Source organism: Strix aluco, chromosome 17, assembly GCF_031877795.1.
Source record: "Strix aluco isolate bStrAlu1 chromosome 17, bStrAlu1.hap1, whole genome shotgun sequence".
Taxonomy (NCBI): domain Eukaryota; kingdom Metazoa; phylum Chordata; class Aves; order Strigiformes; family Strigidae; genus Strix; species Strix aluco.
In genome coordinates this window covers 1,023,491-1,043,187 of record NC_133947.1, presented here as the reverse complement: position 1 = coordinate 1,043,187, position 19,697 = coordinate 1,023,491, and the positions used below count along the sequence as shown (strand labels likewise).

At 50.5% G+C, this 19,697-nt stretch overlaps 1 protein-coding gene across 6 annotated transcripts; it reads left to right on the top strand.

The window, feature by feature from the left end:
* Positions 1-65: 65 nt before the first annotated feature.
* On the top strand, positions 66-18,235 carry ASXL1 (ASXL transcriptional regulator 1). Of its 6 annotated transcripts, XM_074843166.1 has the most exons (13): positions 147-190; positions 4,465-4,537; positions 5,009-5,091; positions 7,876-7,984; positions 9,088-9,208; positions 9,283-9,380; positions 9,723-9,816; positions 10,103-10,255; positions 10,684-10,847; positions 10,942-11,038; positions 11,496-11,601; positions 12,060-12,675; positions 13,392-18,235. In XM_074843166.1, exons 3-13 carry the CDS (start codon positions 5,036-5,038, stop codon positions 16,308-16,310), a joined length of 4,533 nt encoding a protein of 1,510 aa, XP_074699267.1. In that variant the 5' UTR covers positions 147-190; positions 4,465-4,537; positions 5,009-5,035; the 3' UTR covers positions 16,311-18,235. The 6 variants fall into 6 exon arrangements, with proteins under 6 accessions (XP_074699263.1, XP_074699262.1, XP_074699267.1 ...); XM_074843162.1 differs by lacking the exon at positions 4,465-4,537 and having other exon boundaries at positions 66-190; positions 10,103-10,234; XM_074843161.1 differs by lacking the exon at positions 4,465-4,537 and having other exon boundaries at positions 66-190.
* The last annotated feature ends 1,462 nt before the right edge of the window (positions 18,236-19,697 follow it).

Here is a 19,697-nt window from a genome sequence, read left to right as displayed (position 1 = left end):
CCGCCCGCCCCGCCCCGCGCGCCCGCCGCCCGCCCGCCCGCGCGCGCCCGCCCCGCCCCCGCCGCCCGCCCGCCCGTCCTCGCGCCTAACGGTCCGCGCCCGCCGCGCCGCCGCCCCGCGCGGGAGGAGGATGAAGGAGATGAAGCAGCGGAGGAAGAAGGAGCGCACGTGGGCCGAGGCCGCCCGCCTGGTGAGGCGGGAGGAGGGGGGGGGGGCACCGCCCCGCCGCGACGGGCCTGGGGCGGGCCCCGGGGAGGAGGCGCGGGGGCTCCGCTGGGCCCCGAGGGGCCTCCCCCGCCCGGGGGCTCCGTTCGCCCACGGCTCCGGCCCCTCCTCGAGTAACGGGGCCGGCGGCGCCGCCCGCAGCGGGGTTGGGGGGGGGGTGGGCGCTGCGCCCCGGTGGGGCGAAGCCGCGGGGGTCGGGTCTTCCGGGGTGGGGGGGTGGTGCTGGCGGTGCTTCCCGCGGCCGGGGGCCTCCGGGCTGCCGCGGCCGGTGTCTCCTCCCCGGTTGTTTTCCTTCCCGAGCCGGGTGGGCAGGAGAACCCCCAGCGCGGGAGGGGGGGGCCCGGGGCGCTGCGGGGGCGGGCCCCGGCCTGCCGAGGGGGCTCCGGGACGAGCTGCCCGTCGCCCGGGAGTCCCCGCGGCCACCGGCTCCTCCCGCCAGGCCGCGGCGCGGGGCCCGGGACAGGCGCTCGGGGAGGTGCCGTCCCGCGGCGGGTCGGGATTTGCTGTCCCGGCTGGTGCCCGCAGCCGGCACGGGCGGGGCTGGGGCCGCTCTCGCTGGGGGGGACGGTTCGTTCTCTTCCGTTTCAGATGACTTCAGGCTCGGAGGGAGGAACCGGAGCCTGGGGAGAGAGGCCTGGCCTGAAGTCTGGGCAGTAGCTGCAGTCAAAAGTTTCTGGTTGAAATTCCTGAGGCTGCGGGTTTCTTCTGTGCCCTAGCAGCGCCCAGAGCGCGGGCGGTGTGAGCGGCGTGTGCTGAGCCTTGGGGCCGGCACCGCTGCGGTCGGACGTGACGGCGTCACGTTGGGTTTTAGGAGACGTAGCTACGGGTATGGCTGAGGTTTTTTTTGTCTTGGAGAATCTGCTTGTTGAAGGCTTAAAACTCCCAAACCCGGGTCTGCTCCAATGGTGTTTGTGTAGGTCTGGTGGGACGCCGCTGTCGTTTGACCCTCGCGCTGGGAGAAGGGTGATTTCCCTCCGTGAAGCGTTGAAGCCGTATCTGTCTTGATGCCCGTTTACAAACTGGGAAATATAAAAAGAAACATTAACTTCAGCATCTTTCAGGCAGTGAGCGTGAACAAGTCAGAAGCTTCATTTAAGGGGCGCGTCTGGAGGGGTTTAGGGTTGTTGCTCGGCACAGCGTGCCGACGGCCACCGCTGCTGTGCTGGCTGGAAGGAGCTTGATCTCCTTGGCCTCTGCTGAGAAGCTGCTCGCTCCTGGTGACGCGGTGACACAGGTACGGGAGTGCCACTACGTGGAGTACGGGATGATCCGACCGCCCTGGGCGCATCGCTGTGCTTTCCTCCCCGTAGCCCTGTTGCCCTCGACTTGTGAGGATACGGTTGTACTTGCTGCGTAGAGCATGGACGTCTGTAGAAACGGATTTTCAGGGCTTGAGGGTGTTTTGTTTCCTTGTTTTTTCTTTGGTGTGTGTGTTTATGTTGTTTTTGCCTGGCCAGGTTATGCATTGGAGCACATAAACATTCAGGAGGAACAGTGGGGGTGAGTCCAGCTGAGACTCGTGTCTGGTATTGAGGATGTTCAGGAAAGGTCTTGGTGCTCCTTCTGAGTAAGATTTCTTTGGCTATCAGAGTGTTTTCTTACTGCTTGCCAGGAGGAAACCTAATCAGACAAGCATCTGTCTTCCAGCAACTTGCATAATCTTTTGTGTGTAAATTATAATACTTTAGACCCGCATGACTGCGCTTCACAAACTGGAGAAGGGCATAAACCAGCCACTGTGGAACTTCACTGCAGGAGTCTGGTGGTCCAGTGCTTCCTCGTGCGTTTCTCTTTGAGGTGCCGGTTCTGAGAGCCGGGCGCGTCGCGGCGGGTGGCAGGGATGCTTTCCTGACCTCGGGGCAGAGGCAGTGCTAGGTGACCTTGCACAAAGTCACCTCATTCAAATGTCCTGAGCTCTAACAGGTGAAAAAAAAAAAATATCAGTATTTATAGGCTGCCCAAAGCAGCACCTGAGACAGTGACTCTAAAGCAGTCTCCTGATCCACCTCCTCGCCCTCACGTGATGGGAAGGGGGGTCTCTTTGCACAGTTCCTCTTGCCTGTCTTTTGGCCAGAACCTCAGGCACAGTGGGTGCAGGAGATGTCTAAGCCTCGACAGCATCTTAGAGCCATTGATGAACCAGAAATAGAACCATCTCATACTAGATTATCCACTTAGAGACCTGCAGTTGCGTAGCTGCGCTTCCAGCTTGCAGGACTGATTGTAAATCCACTAAAAATAGATCTTTATTTAACACTAGTCTTACACATGCTCCCTGTCAAAATGCTTTTAATTTTCCTTTTTGATGCGCACTATTGTATTTTGTATTCCTCTCGATGTTTCTGAGAATCATAGGCAAAAGTGCTTTTCAGTGGTGCTGCTCCTACAGAGCTGATACTATACACGTTCTGTAAAATAAGCCTTTAAAGGTTCGTTTGAACACGCAGAGCCACAGGACTATTCAACAAGTGCTGTCAGAGATAGATGTCTAGTAAATTAATTGGGGGAGTGATGTAAACCTCCATAATTAGGGGCATAGGAATCCTTCACTATCAGTATTATAAATAGTGGAGGGGAATATTTTTTTTTTTTTTTTAAGTTTAAGTTGAGCTCCTGATGGAAGGTTGGGGCGCTGGCAGGGTCAGGGTGGAGAGGGGTGCAGGGCCAGTGCTGGAGACGGGGCTCTGGTGGCTGAAGCTGCAGGATCTTCTCTCCCCCAGTTCTTCCATTAAGCAGTCTGTACACTTAATATAGCTGCTGATTGGAAATTGTTCCCCTGAGCGTAGATTCTTTTATCTTTATGTAAATGCTCGTTCATGCTCAATTTTAGGCTGTGTATTTTGCTTGCTTTGTCTGTCACTTGAGAGAGGTTTTATAAGCTGTGAAGAATTTACTTATTTTTCAGAACAGGCATGTTCCATTTTGTGGCTCTTGCACTCAGCTCGGGAGTGATGTGTTTCCCCTTGTCAGCTCTCTGCTCCCTTTGAGTGACGGGGGGTGACAGTGCACGAGGAAGGCACAGAAATGTCGTAACCTGGGGAGGGTTTTTGATTAGCAGAGAAAAAAGTGTGATGGAGCTGTATTGACTCAGAATTAAAATTATTTACTCTCTCTGAATATGGCTTATCACTTTCTTTGATCCTTTCTTTAAACTCTTTGTGTTTTCTTTGTGTTTTGTCTCAGGTTACGTAGTTCTCAAATTTCCATCCCCTACCAGGTTAGCACCACCGATGCTTCTGATCTTCAGGCATCTGAAAAAGAGATGGATATGATTTCAGAAATTCTTTTTATCACAAAATACAGTTGAAGTGCAGAACTACAGTGTCATGGGTTGGGTTTTCCCTTTACTTGCGGAGGTTGGAGATGGTATAGAGATGCAGATGGTGCCCTGCACAACATTTTTAATTTTTAAAATGTCCTGTTCATGCGACTCCAGAAGGCAGAGGGTGGGCTTTGTGCTGTGCCACGGTGCTGCAGCGGCTCAGTTCTAGATGTGGCTGATATCAGTGGGGCGTTTGGGTTCCTCCACTGGCTTCGCACACAAGTCAGACCGAAAGGCGGCCTCGGGCCGCCCGCTCCCCTAAAGCGCGGCGGCAAATGAAATCAGGGTCGCGCGTCGTCGTGGCCGTGACGTTAGGGGAATTCAGACCACAGTTAAGATCAAAAAGTTCCCAAGTGAATACCCGTTGCTGCTTTGCTTGGACGTTTCAGGCCATCTCCTGTGCCTCCACCGCAGTCGTCTTGCCCGATCGGACCCAGAGGTCTGTTGAGGTCCTTGAGCAGCGCTGCCCGCTTCCGCGGAGGGCGCGGGAGGCGGCGCGTGTTCGGCGGCTGTAGGGTGCTCCGCTCCCAAAGAAACATCGTGGTTTACATCTACTGCAGCTTATTTTTGTTTCCTGTTTATGTGGGTAATCTTCTTATCCACAGAAATGTCCAGTCCTCTTTTTGAATCCTTGAGTTCTTGCTTCTAGACATTTTGGAGCAGTAAGTTCCACAGGCTTAAAAAAAAAATGTAATAGCCTCTTTAGTTCTTCGCATGTAAGTGGCAATTCTATTCTTCATGTAATATGTGCAAGGATGAGTTGTTATTTATTGTATTGCCTCCTTAATATCTGCTTTTACTCACTTTCTTTCAAAGGCAAACAGTCCAACTCTTTTTAGTGTCTCTAGCCATAATTTTTTTCCACATCCTTTACTGTTATTGTTGTCCTTTTCTGAATTCTGTCCTTCTCTGACAAGAATTCTGACTCTTGCCCGTGGTACCCTTCTTGAGATGGAGCGAAGATGAAATGAATGCAGTAATCCAAGGAAGGTACGCTATTGAATTATACAGTTGTACAGTAATACTTTTATTGGCAGAAAAATGCTGGATGCTTTGTTGAGAGGCAGGAAGGTGTACGGCAGGGAGAACACTTTACGCCATCGAAGGTCACTCACCTCTGTACAGTTTTGAAGGTTGTTTGTGGCAGCAGCTCGGTCTAATGTATATTGGAGTCTGTAAAGCTTCCACTGGTTTCATGCTATGGGGTCAAGGCCAAATTCTGCTGCTTTTTCTCTCCTTGATCTTTGTATTTCAGTTAATTAGGGACCAGATTAAGGTAAGCCTTTTGTGGTGTTTACCGTGATCTAATCTTGAGGTAGCCTGAAATTTTTAGCATGTATCTTTTTCAGACGAATAAAGTTTTAAGAGGCACATTATTGGATCTGAACCGCAGCTTGTGGGGTAGTTCTGTGAATGCACAAGCAAATTCTGTAATGACACGTGGTCTTTCTGTCTTTTCAGGTGCTGGAAAATTACTCTGATGCTCCTATGACCCCCAAACAGATTCTGCAGGTCATAGAGGCTGAAGGACTAAAGGAAATGAGGTTAGTATTGATGATCTTGTCTAAAACCTAGTGTGGAGCATGGGGGAGGCTGCGTATGAAGGCTTGTGTTCCTTTGTGCGGTTCTGCCTCATCTCCAGCCCACTTATCTTCTTCCTTTTTTCTCTTTCAAGCATGGTAATTTCAGGTGACAGTATAGACATTTATATACAGGTTGTAGGTTTTTTTTCTTTGACAATAACTGGAAGCTGTTCTTGGATTTTTTGATAACATACAGAGTTCCCTTCATCCATCTAGTGTAAAATAAATGCCTATTGCAGGTCAGACCCCTGCATGGGTTGTACTTACCGCTTACTTGTATGGTTGTCTCATAAGTAGCTCCCAGTAGTCTCTGCTATTGTGACTCTAGTTTGAGAACAGTTTAAGTTTTGTCCCCTCTGATGCTTCATTTCTAGAGCAGACATGATGTTTTAGGAGACTCAGAAAAGTCTTCTTTATATTACTGTACTGGCTTCTGCTCAGATTTTCGAGCACCGCGATAGCGCAACTGATGCTGTTGTGGCTCTTGACATCGGAGGAGATGCCCCCCTCGGCGGGGGTTTCATGTGGAAAAGAACCTGATACGGAGCCTCGGGAATGACAGGAGTGGGAGACCGTTCTCCTTGGTTAAGTTCCTGTGAACTTCCATCTGTTTCTGTGACAGTAGTAGAAGAGAAATACAGAGTGTCTGGCAGATCAAAGCAAGCAGGTAACCGTGATAGTCCAGATGCCTCAGTGCTGCGTGGCAAAGAAAGACAGTTGGACTACCAGAGGCAGAAAAAGCAGTGTCTTTTGGCTGCTGCCCGTGGAGTGACTTCTGGGGAATCCACATGTGTGGACTGTTTCTTGTCTTCCTTCCCCTCACCTTGATTCTGTGGGCTGTTTTCCACTGTGGTGTTGGCGTTTCCTGAACTTGTACTTTACCCAGCTACAGAGCAAAACTGATTTCTTCCGGGACCAAACAACTCGAGATGTTAGCTTGTTGCTGCTCCTTAATTGTGCCTGAAATCAGGAAACAGCTGGGATGGTTTGAATAGTGAAAATTGGTGATGCGTACAGAGGTGTCTTGTGTAGGAGTTGCCATTGTTTGGAGAGGGACGGTGCCGGCGTGTGTGGCTGCATCGATACCGGAGCTGTTAGAACACCCACCTGCCCCTGGCGGGCCTTGCCGAGGGGATCTTCTCTGGTTCAGATATGGGCGGTGGTTTCACAGCTCTGAGTAGAATTCAACAGGCTTTTAATGAAGACCTTCATACAGCTTTGTTTTAATCAATACTCTGCACCTTTCTTACATCAGTCCTATTACGTAAGCAGGTAGTTGAAGATCTACATGTCCTCTGCTAAAGGTAATAGCAGGTCTCTTTTCACACACATAAATTATCTTGGTGCTCTCCCAGTTTTGACAAGTGACCTGTCACGGTACGTAACTGAAGACCAGACTTTGGAGCGTGTGTCAAGTTAAATCCCACAGCGCTGAACTGTTCCTTTAAAGGTCAGTGTTTTTCCCTTGGGATATCTGCTTTTCCTTCCCCGGTCATTAATTCTCTGCTTTAAGAAAAGACTGTTTTCCTCGGAGTGTAATTGTTCACGGAATAAAAGCAGTGATCCTGCCGAGCTAAATATGCTGCTTGTATAGAAGCCCTTCCTGAGACTCCATTTCCTGAAGGAAATAGCTCGGTGGCTCGAGAGGTTTTTCCCTTTGAATCGATCCTGAGCCGGCATTCCCTGGGCTGGGGGTCGCAGTGCTCTGCTGGGAGGGTCCCACTGGTGCTCGAGCCAGGACACTTGGGCCCAGCACCATTGCTGAGTTCTAGCTCCTAGGAGAGTTAATTGTTTGCTTTTTTTCTCAATTTGGGGAAAACTATTTATTTTGCCATTCTAAGGAAGCGTGCTCTGTGGCTGGGTAGCGGGCTTGAGGCATCTGTTGAACACAGAAGGGAAAACACTGTCTAACAGGACAGAAGGCTGGAAATTTTTTTCATAGTATCTAAAAGTGATACAGGGTAATTTTGTCAGTTGCCAAGACTTGTGAAGAAATGTCCAAAAACCAAACGCATTCAGGGTGGAAAAAAAATTATTCTGTGTTTTCGATTTGAGCATGATTTTCTTTGAAATATTTTGTCTCAATCCAGTTTTCAGTTTCACTTTTAGTAGTAAGGAAATCGATACTGCTTTAATGTCTCTTCCAGGTAACTTTCTGCCTGTACGTGTGTGACTTATTGGAAAACATGAAATTACGTGGCACAGAAGTTCCGTCAGTGTGAGCGTAGGACGGGTGCTTTAACCAGGGAGTTACGTAGGACTTGACAAATTAGTGCATCAGACCTTTTATATGTAACTCTGCTAGTGCGGGTCGGTCTGTGGCGGGTCAGGGGAGACATTCCAGAAACGCCTGTGTACAATTTATGCTGGTTTTGTTTACATCTTCCTACTGCTGAGTAAGTCTGGGGTTTTTCTGTAAAATCAGTCCAACTCTGAAAGTTCCAAGCAGAGAAAGAGAGGAAACTGGTAATAAAATATAGGAACATCTAAAAATGGCTGAGAGTAACTTTAAAATTGGTGTAACTTTTCCTGGTTTCTGCCGATTGCTTTGCTGTGATGTTGTACAGGTCAAAAAGGACGAGGGTGATGCTGTTGTGACTGAAGTGCCCACCCCTAAAGTTAATGAGCATCATCTCTGCTCCCCTCGCTCGGCTAAATAATGCCCGTTTAAACCCATCTTTCAGGCTGTTTTCTTGATAAGGCCATTTCTTAAAACTTGCTGTTTTCTTTCTTTCTCTGTTTCAGTGGCACTTCTCCCCTCGCCTGCCTCAACGCTATGCTCCATTCCAATTCACGGGGAGGCGACGGACTCTTTTACAAACTGCCCGGACGCATCAGCCTTTTCACGCTCAAGGTAAATGCCCAGTTCCTGCTCTCGGCTGAGGGCCGAGGTGCGAGTTGTGCTTCTTACACACAGCTGAGTGTTAAACTGTCACTGAGCATCGCACCAGCTGGATGTGCTGCATGTGAGATCGTCATGTGAAAGAGTGTCTGGAATTCGTCAGTTCATTAGAGCTTGTACCTTTCAGCTATATTCAGCCATATATGATAAGTTCCTTTTTAAAAAACCTTATTATTTCTTGAATTGCACAAGCAAAATAAGTCCTCTCGCTCCAGTACTTGGTGTCCAACCCAGGTGGCTGCTTATCGAAGCAGTCCCGTGCACTCCTCCTCTGCCAGCCACGAGGGAGCACAGCCAACCAGTAGATTAAACTGGTCCCAGAGCTTGTAGCTACAAGTAAAATCATGATAGGAAAACGTATATTCATTCTTGTGGTGGTTTGTTTGGCATTCCGCTGCATGCTGTGTGTATTTAGTGTCACCGTTTTTCTCAGATCTTGAGGTCTCTGGAATGTGTTTATTGTCCCACGTTGAAAATGTTTCTGGTTTTAGGCTTTTCTTTTGCATTGTTCTGTACTGTTGGTTTCCTGATAAATATCAGCTTGATAGAAAACAGGTATCTCAACTATTTCATTGGTATCTTTTTTTTTCTGCTGTCAGAAAATTTTATTGAATTGCCATATTTTGCTGAAAACAGATGAAATTGAAATGGCTTTGATTATACAAGTGGTAAATACATCTCCTAAGCTTACTGTCTTAGTTGGCTAGTCTGATGCTGCCTGTTCTTTCACAGGAGGAATGAGATATTTTTCTTTATTAGAAATTGCTTGCTTGCAGAAAAGTGTGAGGAATTGTTAACCTTACCTGTTTTGGATGTGTTTGAGTTACTTGTCTAGGAGGTGTCTATGAGATGTGCTAATAGTGTAGATGATTTCTGTTCCACTATCAGCCCAAATACACTTTAAAATAACTTTCTGCATCAAGGATTAAAATAGGGAAGATAAAAAAATTTAAAAACTTAAAAACTATATCCGCTAAACCGTCTGTTCCCGTTGGTTTGAGGCGTAGTGGTTGGGAGGGAGGCCTGTAGCCATCAGCTTCTGTTTGCCCGTTTAGAAGGACGCCTTGCAGTGGTCTCGGAATCTCTCTGTGCCGGAAGGGGAGGAGCTGGAGGATACAGCAGATGCAGAAAGTTGCGAGTCCAATGAAGCCAGCACTGTGAGTGGTGATAATGATGGTAAGTGTCTAATGACATTCATCTTAAACTATAGGATCTACTTCCGTGTCTGACCGAGCGCCCGTCTCTTTCAGTGTCTCTTGATGAAACCTCCTCTAATGCCTCGTGTTCCACGGAATCTCAGAGCAAGGGACCCGCTGCTACCAGGGAGAGCTACAGAACCGCCTCCCAGGTAGGAGAAAGTGGGACTAATGGGAAGCCTGAAGCCTCTCAGGGGGAGCTGTCGTTACTGTGCAGTAGTTGGGTGGGTGTGACGGGGACTGGGTGTGCCCAGGTGCCTCGGAGGGGTTGTGGGGCCGTTGCCTGAGGTGGGGAGTTTGCAGCATGGGGAGGGATCGTGTACAGGAAGGTAATTCTGAATTCTCTGCTATTTGTAAATGTAACAGCACCTGAAGGGCCACCTAGGACCAAGGTGGTTCTTTTAACTGAGGAACGTGCTGCTTAGAAGATTATTTTACCCCTCTGTGACGTCTTTGTTCCTTTGCTTTGTTTTTGGTCTCTTTCTGGACTGCAGACAACCAAACAAAAGAAGAAAACTGGTGTAATGCTGCCACGTGTTGTCTTAACACCACTGAAAGTAAATGGGGCACACATGGAGTCTGCCTCCGGTGAGCATCACTTGTGTTGGGCTGGTTTTCGAATGACTGCACAGACCTTTTAATCAGTAGTCCTTAGTTATCTACAAGTTTGAGGATTTCTTTAATGCTTTATGAGAGCGCATGTGCCTGCAGAGAGTTGTGTGTGTGTTTAACTCCATCAAAATAGTTGGTAGCTGAGCAATACCCTGTAACAGGGGATCTGTTCTTGGCAGGTGATTCTTGTATGTTAAACCACTCTCCAAGTTGGGCTTCTGCTGTTCTTTGCCTGGTTTTTATGAAATTGTTTTGCCTTTAGGCTTCACAGGAAGGCATGCTGATGGGGAGAGCAGTAGCACATCCAGCAGCAGCAGCAGCTCTTTGGCCCTGTGCAAAGCCACCTTGCGTAGTAGGACAGAAATAAACAGGGATCCTCCGCAGCTTCTGAGAGGTATCCGAAAGCCCACAGCTGGTAGGTGCTTCTGATGGGAGTTAGAGGAATAATTGGCCGTAAAAGCAGGCGGTGTTGAGGTCTGTGTGTATCTGAGGAAGGACGCCAAGGTTCTCTTCCTTCAGAAGGCCTGTGACCATCCTGAGCCTCGCAAGCCGGACCTTCCTCCCCGAACATTAGCGAGACGATTGTTTAAAAGTGTGCCCAGTCTGAAGAGCAGCATCGAGAATTGTACCTGAATATGGCAGAAATGTGACCTTGTATCAAAATTCCGGATGCACATTTCTTAATTAGTGTGTTTGAGACCCTGTCTTCATACTTGAATGCTGCAGTCTCCTCTCGCAGATCTTGCTCCTTTTGCTGTAGTAGTTTGAGATTAATTTCTTGACCGTAATGAAATACTTTTCATACAACAGTGTTTATTTTATTTGCCTGTCCTTAAACTACAGGGCAAATGAAACGAAACAGGGGTGAGGATATTGACTTTGAGACACCCGGTTCCATTCTTGTCAACACAAACCTGCGAGCTCTGATCAACTCCAGAACCTTTAATGCGCTCCCCTCGCACTTCCAGCAGCAGCTTCTTTACCTCCTCCCAGAAGTGGACAGACAGGTATGAGGGTGCAGCGCTCGGGTGTTCCCCGCTCGCTGCCTTGCCCCTGATTTGCAGGACGGCTGGAGCAGACGTTTTCTGTTGGTCCCCTTAGGTTGGGGCTGACGGGCTGATGCGTCTCAGCGGCAGCGCCCTCAATAACGAGTTCTTCACCCACGCTGCGCAGAGCTGGAGGGAGCGGCTGGCTGACGGTGAGTAGGTTTGCTTTGCTAGGTGGCTGGAGAATAGCTACTCATTTTATGGGATTTTTTTGCTTTTTTTACAGTTAAACAGGCGTTTTGACCAACTTTGCAGTGTATCTGGTTATGCTGGCCCCAACCTTTTTTTTTTTTCTTTTAAATCAAAGATGTGTTTTCCTTTGGTGACCTTCAGAACAAAGCGGTGGAGGTGTAAAGCAGTGCCAGACTTATCTTTCCTTAAATGGCAGCCTGTGTCTGGTAAAACATCATTTTTTTTTCTCAGACTTGCTTGAGGCTGTGTGACCGTTGCCCTGAAAGAGTTGCAGGCAGCGTGTGGATCCGTAGCAGGGTGATAACAGAAAATCTGTCCTTTGTATATACAGCTACTGTACTGTTAAAACACAAAAGCTTGTATTTGCAGAATCAGTGTTGTTTGGAACTGAATTTCAGTCTCTTGCTTCCATTGTAGGTGAATTCACCCATGAGATGCAAGTTCGAATTCGGCAGGAGATGGAAAAGGAGAAGAGAGTGGAGCAATGGAAAGAGAAGTTCTTTGAGGACTACTATGGACAAAAGTGAGAAATTTTACCTCATCTGTCCTGGTTTATCTGTCTTCATGCAGATGGCAGAGTGTGTTTCTGCTTGCGGATACCTGAGATGCAGCAGAAACTCCTTGAAAAATACAGGTGGTGGGGTGAATCATTCGGCCTCTTGCTCCAGGGAAATCCTTAGTGGAACTGGCCGGGCCACAGCAGAGTTTTGTAGCCTATTTTGTTTCCAAGACAAGTTAATACTACTTGTTTTCCATCACAAATCTTTACATTTTCTTATTTTTCTCATTCCCTGTGATAGTAATGTGGGATAGCAAATGGGTAGGCTATCTCACTGCAGACTGACTTCATGAGGTGTTGATGAGTCTCTGCTTTGGCCGTTGCTGTGTGTAGTGATATAGAGCACAGCTATAAGCAAAAGAGGAAGAGCTTAAATGAGGATGGGCTTTAGCTTTTAGCTAGTTTTTATGTTTGCCTCATAGGTTGGGCTTGACCCAAGAGGAATCCCAGGAGCAGAATTTGGTGCAAGAAGATGCCGAGAACAGGACAGGACTGTCTGTGAAAGGAGAGGCAAGGCTGCCGCGCGGCCCTTCGACGCGGCAGAGGGACGGGCACTTCAAAAAACGCTCCCGGGCCGACCTGCGCTGCAGAGCCAGGAGGAGCCTGTACAAACTGCGTGAGCCCGAGCAAACGGAGGCTGCCAAAGAGGCCGCTTCTGTGGGACCAGATTCCTCTCTTCATAAAGAGACAAAGCCTGAGATAGACCTGAAGAAGGATGATCTGACCAGCCCTTCGGCTGCAGTACTGAAGCCAGAGAGTTCAGAATTGCACCTCTCTCCAGAGACTTCCAAATTACACAGTAAATCGGAAGATCTGCTGCTGGCAGCTGCAAACAGAATTCCCAGTTTGCCCCAGGAGAACTCTGCTCGGGAGGCCAAGGACCAGAAGAGGAAATGCTTTGAGGAGGCTGCCTCTGCATCCTTCCCCGAAAAGAAGCCCCGGCTTGAAGATCGTCAGTCCTTTCGTAACACAATTGAAAGTGTTCACCCAGAAAAGCCACAGCCTACTAAAGAGGAGCCAAAAGTCCCACCCATCCGGGTAGGAAAGAGAATTATAGCTGCTTGGTATCTCACGGCTGTTGTGCTCAGCGGTATCAAAACATTATTAAAATGTCCAGGGTTGTCATCTTAAGAAAAGAGGTGGACGGGTTTCATTGGTAGAGCTGGCTAAATGCCCCTGATGACCACACTTTACTATCTTATTTAGGCGGGCAAAGGATGGAAAATCATTCCAAGGTCTTTGCAGCAGAGCGTGGGGTAACCTTGACTTACTCTGTTAGTTTGCATTTCTGTGGATACAGAAATCGCTTTTCCTGAAACTGGCTGACTTGTTGCAAAAGTGACCTTCAAATTGTGTTCTTTATCCTGCATAGTTTCTCCGTTCCTTTCCTTTTGGGCAGAATCTTAGCATTCCCTCTGACTTTTCCCGTTTTGACTAGAGGTATCCAGCTTGTTAGCTTCAGGGTAGTCAGCCTGATGTAAAGGAGACCATTTTGATTTCAGAAATCACTTATTTTATATTTGTCTGCGGCTTCTGGTAAAAGTGTTGATATGAACTGAGCTTTACATATCGCATGACAGAGGGCATCAGCAGAGCTTATGGGGAACATGTCACTGCTCTGCCAAAATTGGTTTTTAAGTTGGAATTTTAAAATTTTTGTTGAATCCTTGTGATGGATCGGATGCTAGTAAAATGCATTTCACTGTCTGAAGATGGTCAAGTGTTAGAACTAACGGCTTTTCCCTTTCTTTCAGATTCAACTTTCACGTATTAAACCACCCTGGGTGGTTAAAGGTCAGCCCGCTTACCAGATATGCCCCAGGATCATCCCCAGCACGGAGCCCTCCGGCCGGGGCAGGGCTGGGGCCAGGACACTCGCAGACATTAAAGCCCGTGCTCTGCAAGCCCGAGCCCAGCGAGAAGCTGCTACAGCCGCCATCGGAGGCGGGGGTGGCCCAGGCGGGGGGAGAAGCCCTGACGAAGGAGGTGGTGGAGGAGAACCCGGCAGCCGCTCAGAGCGCAGGAGATCAAAGAGAACTCGTGGAAAGCGTTCGTCAGATCTACAGCGAGCACAACTACTGTCGCCTGTCCATCTGAACGGAGCGGAGGCGAACCCCGGGGGGGCTGCTCGGGGGGACGCCACCAATTCCTTCCTCTCCTCAAGACAAGACCCCTTTTCCTCGAAGAGCGAGGGAAGCGGCGACCTGGAGCGCGCTGCGGGCAGTAGCTCAGGGGAGGCTCGGCCCGGTGGCAACTCCCCCAGGAGGCAGTTCTGTGACGCTTTGACTGGGCCATCCCTAGGCAGCGCAACCTCTGAGAGGCAGGAGGAGAGCCCTGAGCAGCTCCTCTGTCACCCAAGGACCGAAACCCCACCTTGTGCTGCATCACAGGAGAGGCAGAGCACGAAGCTGAAGCGCGTGGTTCCTCCGGTGAACGGTCTGTCGTGTTCTCGGGTGCAGGGAGCTGCGCTCAGTCCGACGGGAGATGGGCTCGTGTCGGAACTCAGAGCTGTTCGTGCTCCCGCCGGGCAGCTGGATTATCATTCTGACCTGAAGGAAAATTCCCCCAGTTGTCCTGCTCTTCTGCCAGAATTGTCATCGGGTGGTGAGGAGTGCCATGAGCCAGAAACGGTATCTAGGTTTAGATTTAATGGCTCTGAAATGTTGGTGGAGAAACGCGTTGCTGATAGCGATCACTCCAAAGCAGGGACTGCTGGGGTGGAGGAAGCAGCCCCTGCGCTGTGTGACTTCGCGCGGCTGCAGGCGGGGAGAGGGAGTGGTGGCAAACTGAGCAATGAAGAACAGAACGCAGAGTCTCTGGTGAAACCCTCTTCACACGATGACTTTAGTTCTCAGAATAGGGTAGATACCCCTGAAAAACCGCAGCTGCGGGAGAGGTGCCCCAGAGCAGAACCAGGAAGCGCCCGTCCGCCGCTGGGAGAGGCTCAGGAGTTCAAGACGAACGGAGATGATGAAATACAGAGTACACACAGTGAAACAACAGATACGGCGTCAGATTTTGAAGCTGACGAGAGTGTGGGGATGGATGTATATTGCGGAAGCGTCAGCTGCAGGGAGGCGGCTGGGAAAGACTCCTCCTGCCCCGGCAGCACTGAGAGATGTGATGGGATTAGATCCAAAGCAGCCGGGGAAAGGGATAATCTGGCCTATGTTGTGGACTTCCCTGCGGCTGCGGCGAAGAGCCCCCCACCTCCGCCTCAGAGGTGGGGACCAGCTGCACCCCTGCCCCAGGCAGCCGAGCGGCCGACGGGTTCTGCTCGGCCCGTAGCTTCTGGTGAAACCACCAACCCTTTGGTGATGCAGCTGCTGAAGGGGAACCTTCCGCTGGAAGAAGTTCTCCCGGTATCTCACGCCAACATCAAGCTGGAAATCGCGCAGCCGCCGCTGGACACGTGGTCAGAAAACCTCTCCCTGCGAATGGAGAGAGGTAGCGGTTGCTATTTTGGCAAAGAATCTTCTCCAGATGTAGGGATGAAGACGAGCGCCCAAAGCAGGAGCGATGACTTCCCCTCAATGAGATCTTCCATGGACCCCCAGGAGAAGGAGCGCGGGTCCGGGGCGGCGTTGCTGAGCGTGGAGGATGCGGAGGATCAATCTATTCCAGAAAAACATTCCAAAGTTGGCTTGACTTTAAGCTGCCAAGACCAACTGGCAAATGTGGCAAGTGCCTCTCAGAAGCCTGAAGATACGGGCCCTCGGGAAAGAACATTTTCTTCCTGTAGCTTTGAGGAGCAAAAGGAGTTGTCCACGGTCCATCGGGTGCCTCAGCACAACCCCTTGACAAGCGTCATCACAAGCAAAAGTCCGGAGAAGTTGAACGTCTCTATGGAGCCTCAGTTTTTATCTCCAGCTGTAACTTCTCGTGGTCCGAACCAGACAGGAGGTGCGTCAGTCAATAAAAATTACGTTGGTGTTCAAGGCAAAAAACTCTTTGGTTCTGGTTTTCCTTGCAACCCCGCTGTTAGGCTACATCACGCCAGGGCTTTGGATCAAGTTTCAGCCGCGGGAACCTTGTCCCCCAGCAAACAGGTTCCCCTGACCAAGGGCTGTGCAGCGGGAGGAGCAGCGCCGGCCCCACGGGAGGGATGGACTCCGAAGCAGCACGCCGACGCCCTGGGAGGAGGGAGAAACGAGAACGTGCTGGCGTGTGGCAGCCCGGGCAAGAGCAACGTGGAGAACCAGAAGGACGTGGCCCAAAGCCCCGCGGAGCTGGCTGAGCATTTGCAAAGTGTCCCGCTGGTCATGGACTTGCCGTTTTTTAAGTTTTCAAGGGAACCAGGAAAAGGACACAATCACCCTTTGGAGCCTTCTTCCATACCCTCTCAGCTCAATATCAAGCAAGCATTTTATGGGAAGCTTTCTAAGCTGCAGCTTAATTCCACCAGCTTTAATTATTCATCCAACACTCCAGCTTTTCCCAGAAGCCTTGCTGGAAGCATGATGCAGCTCACCCACAAAGCGAACTTTGCTGCGAACCGTAACTCGTCCCTCTCGGTGCAGATGTTTGCCGACAGCGGCAGCGTTGACGAGATCTCCTTCAAGTGCTCGTGCAGCCTTAAAGCCATGATCATGTGTAAAGGCTGCGGGGCCTTCTGTCACGATGACTGTATAGGACCCTCTAAGCTTTGTGTATTGTGCCTTGTGGTGAGATAATAAATTATGGCCATGGGACAAATTGTATATTCAGTGTGTGTATTTTGATAACGACTGATCCTAAAAACCTGTACACAAAATACTATTCTGTTTATAGTAGAAATGCTATTTCACTTTGTTTTGGTGAGGAAAGTTGACTTGCCTTCCCACTGAAAGCGACAGTGCAGAACCCTTTCTTGCTCACGGTTACACTCCCGTCTCGGTGGGCTGCACCCCCCTGCAGCGACCCTCCTGCTTCCTGCTGCCCTGGGAATCCGGATCCTGCGCTGGGGCCGACGCCTGAGCCGGAGGCGGTTCGCTGTGGACCCTCGCTGGAGGAAATGTGCATCCAAAGGACCTGGACCAGGGTGTTTCTGTGCCGGGGCTGCGCTAGGTGAGGCCCCGCAGTCTTCCACTCTCCCCTCCTGCCGCCTCCGCCCCTGGTTTGCGTGGGAAGCGCCAGGGAGCCGAGAGCCGCCGTGCAGGGACGCTGCTGCGCCGTGTTGGGGGGCCCCGGCAGAGCCTGGTGCCCCAGAACACACTCGGGGGGGCGGCTCAGAGCTGAGCGTGGCTGCCCCCGTGGAGCCCGACGGAGGATGCAAGAAGAAGAGGGGGGAAAAAAAAATAAAGTGGCAGGTGCCAAGCGAATGCGTTCGCTGGTCCGCAGGAAGGCGCGTGGCCCGAGGAACTGTGCCTGGCTGAACTCTGGGACCAGCTGACGGGACGGCCCCTCTCGGCCGCCTTCCACGGACTCGTGTGAACCCTTGGAGGTTCCCAGCAGCTTGTTGATGTGGCCAGTGATGTCCCCAGCGCAGCCCCGCAGCGAGGACCTGGCGTGGCAGCATCTGACCACTTGCAAGCGTCTAGCTGTGCATCTGTGTGACCATCATCTAACATTTAAAGCAGTGTTTTTTCCTTTTTTTTTTTTTTTTTTTATATTTTCATTCTTGGATGTATAAAGTGAATTATTTGGCTCCTGTAAGTATCCTCTATGCATCTGTTTGATCATGTATTTATATGTTGTACACAGTACTGGCCAACTCTGTAAATGGATGTAATGTACATAGAACATAAAAGGTTCTTTTTTTTTTTTTTTTTTCCCTTGGATTTTCAGGCTCTACAGCAGTATTGCATTAAAGTGGTGTTAGTTATTAATCTGCATCTGTAGTCAGAGCCACTGTATTCTGTCTTGCCTAACGTGAGGCTCAACATGCAACGGTGTCTGGGTTCTGGCAGCCTCCCCCTGCCCGTGGACTCTGCCTGGGGGGATGTGCTGAGGCCGTGGACTTCACCGCTCACTCCTGAGCTGCCGCCCGCCGGTGCTGTAACGGAGCTCCTGGAGCGGGGCTGGAGCTGCGCTGCCAGAGGGTGAACATCCTCGTGCAGCTGGAGATCGAGAGCGAAAGCGGGACTCTCTTCCTCTTTGGAGCAATTGCTGATCAAGAAGGAATTGCTTCAGTGAGGGGAGAAGTCAGCCCTTCTGTTTAAGCAGGCAGCAGAAAGAATTGTAGGGGGTTTATTTTTATTTTTTCTTCTTGTCCCTTTTCTAGCTCTGTCCTACCTCCCTTGACCATGCACTTTTGTGTTTTTAAACCGTGCAAGTCCCTATTTGAGATGCCTGAGGGATGCAACAAGCGTAGTCTCTGAACTGGTTTATCCTTAATGCATCCGACAGCCTCACATTGTGGGACGGGGAGAGACCCAACGCGCGTGAGCGTGCGGACCCCGGGACGGACGGATGGACGGACAGACTGCGGGGTTGGTGTCGGCGGAGCGGAGGTGGGAAACCTGCTTACCAAAGATGGGGAGCGGAGCTGGGGCCTGGCTCTGCCTCCTCCGGGGCCACGGGAGTGTATGGTGGAAGTGGTCTGGTGCGCAGAGCCCTCGGGGGGGCCTGCCCGTGTATGTCCCTTGTGGTATTGGAAAAATAAACACTGTAAAACCTGCATTTGTGGTTCCAATCCTCTTTTTCTGAAATCACCCTCTGTGCTCAGGCAATATTGCTTTTCCTTTCCTCTTTTATAACCGAGGGTTCAGAGCTCTGCTCGGGTGATGAAGGGGGGGGCTGTGCTGCTGTCTCGCCTTCGTTAAATCGGTTTTTATACCCTCGCAGGTAACTGAAGACGGGGCACCTACTGCAGACACGGGGTGTGGCTCTTGGGAAACGTACCCTGCGGGCTCCCAAAGCAGCAGCAGGGCCGTGGGAGCCCCCCCGCAGCATCAGGGGTGATACCTGCCCGGCCTGCGGGCAGCAGCCCCGGGGCGGCTCTTGCGCTGCTGTTACACGGCTTTTATGTTACTCAACCGTTGGGTAAAAGGATCTGAAAATGTTTTCTAAAGAGCGTAACACCGTGATCCCAATTACGCTGTTTATTGGAGCTACCTGTGAACTTCATTGATGCGTCCTTTCTCTTTCCTAGGTAGTAAGAAAAGAATAATGTGAATTATGATGTTACATGTCGGGGTTCTGGTCTCTGTGTGGATCTTCTGCGAGGCAGACGGGGATCTCACAGACGGGGCTGTGGGAGCGTTTGGATCCGCACGGTGATTGAATCTCTGACTTCCTCACGGTCCGCAGGGCTCCAGTGTGGCAGAACCGCCGCCACGGGGCCCGTTCTCCCAGTTCCTCCAGGTCACTAACGCTGGGGACTGGTGGGCGCGAGCACAGCAGCAGTGAAGGCCGGTTTCTTCGGTCTGCTCGCTTTAAAAATCGTAGTGAAAAGGAAAAGGGGGACAGAGCCGAGCGTTGCTGGAGTGCGAAGGAAGCTCTGTCCCGGGCATGGGAGAAGGTTTATGGTTTAAACTCTGCAACGCTGCTGTTGGGAGTCAGGATTTACCTGAATGTGAACATCGGTGCTGGCTGGAGCCCGTCAGTGGTAGGACCCGACCCGTCAGAAACCTGCTGACCTCGGACGTCTCCGCGCGCCGCTGTGGCACGAGGCACGGCTCTGCGCTAGCGCGGCCAGGCCGGGGCAGAGGCTCTGCTGGCACCAGCTTGCGTGGGTTTCGTAGTTTGTTGATGTTCTCCCGACTCTGGCAGATTTTGTCTGCCAGCACAGGTGTGGTTAAAGATGCCCGGATAATGTAAATATGCTAAAAATAAGTAATGCAAAAAATGAGTTGTTAATTAGGTAAGCTTTAAAACTGCTAAATAACTGATACCATGTTTTCTATTTTAGTGGTGTGGTGGAAAGTTTTCTATGGTATTGGTGTGGTGGATGATGATGTTGGAATTAGTTACCTCTAGAATAGGGGAGCTTGGAGGTTTCAAGAGTAAAACCCTATTAACGTCAGAATTTCACACAGAGCAACTATAATGGGTTTTTTTCTCTGTGATATTTATCTGATAAATAACAGATTTTCTCTCTCACAGACCGTCTGCTGTTTGGGTCGGGCTCTGCGGTGCCT

Bases quoted from the DNA above. Each gene is read 5' to 3' on its own strand.
- ASXL1 (XM_074843161.1), top strand. From the start codon at position 131: ATGAAGGAGATGAAGCAGCGGAGGAAGAAGGAGCGCACGTGGGCCGAG. The intron at 7,985-9,087 runs GTAAATGCCCAG...TTGCCCGTTTAG, and splicing joins TCAGCCTTTTCACGCTCAAG to AAGGACGCCTTGCAGTGGTC. The intron at 9,381-9,722 runs GTAGGAGAAAGT...TCTGGACTGCAG, and splicing joins GCTACAGAACCGCCTCCCAG to ACAACCAAACAAAAGAAGAA.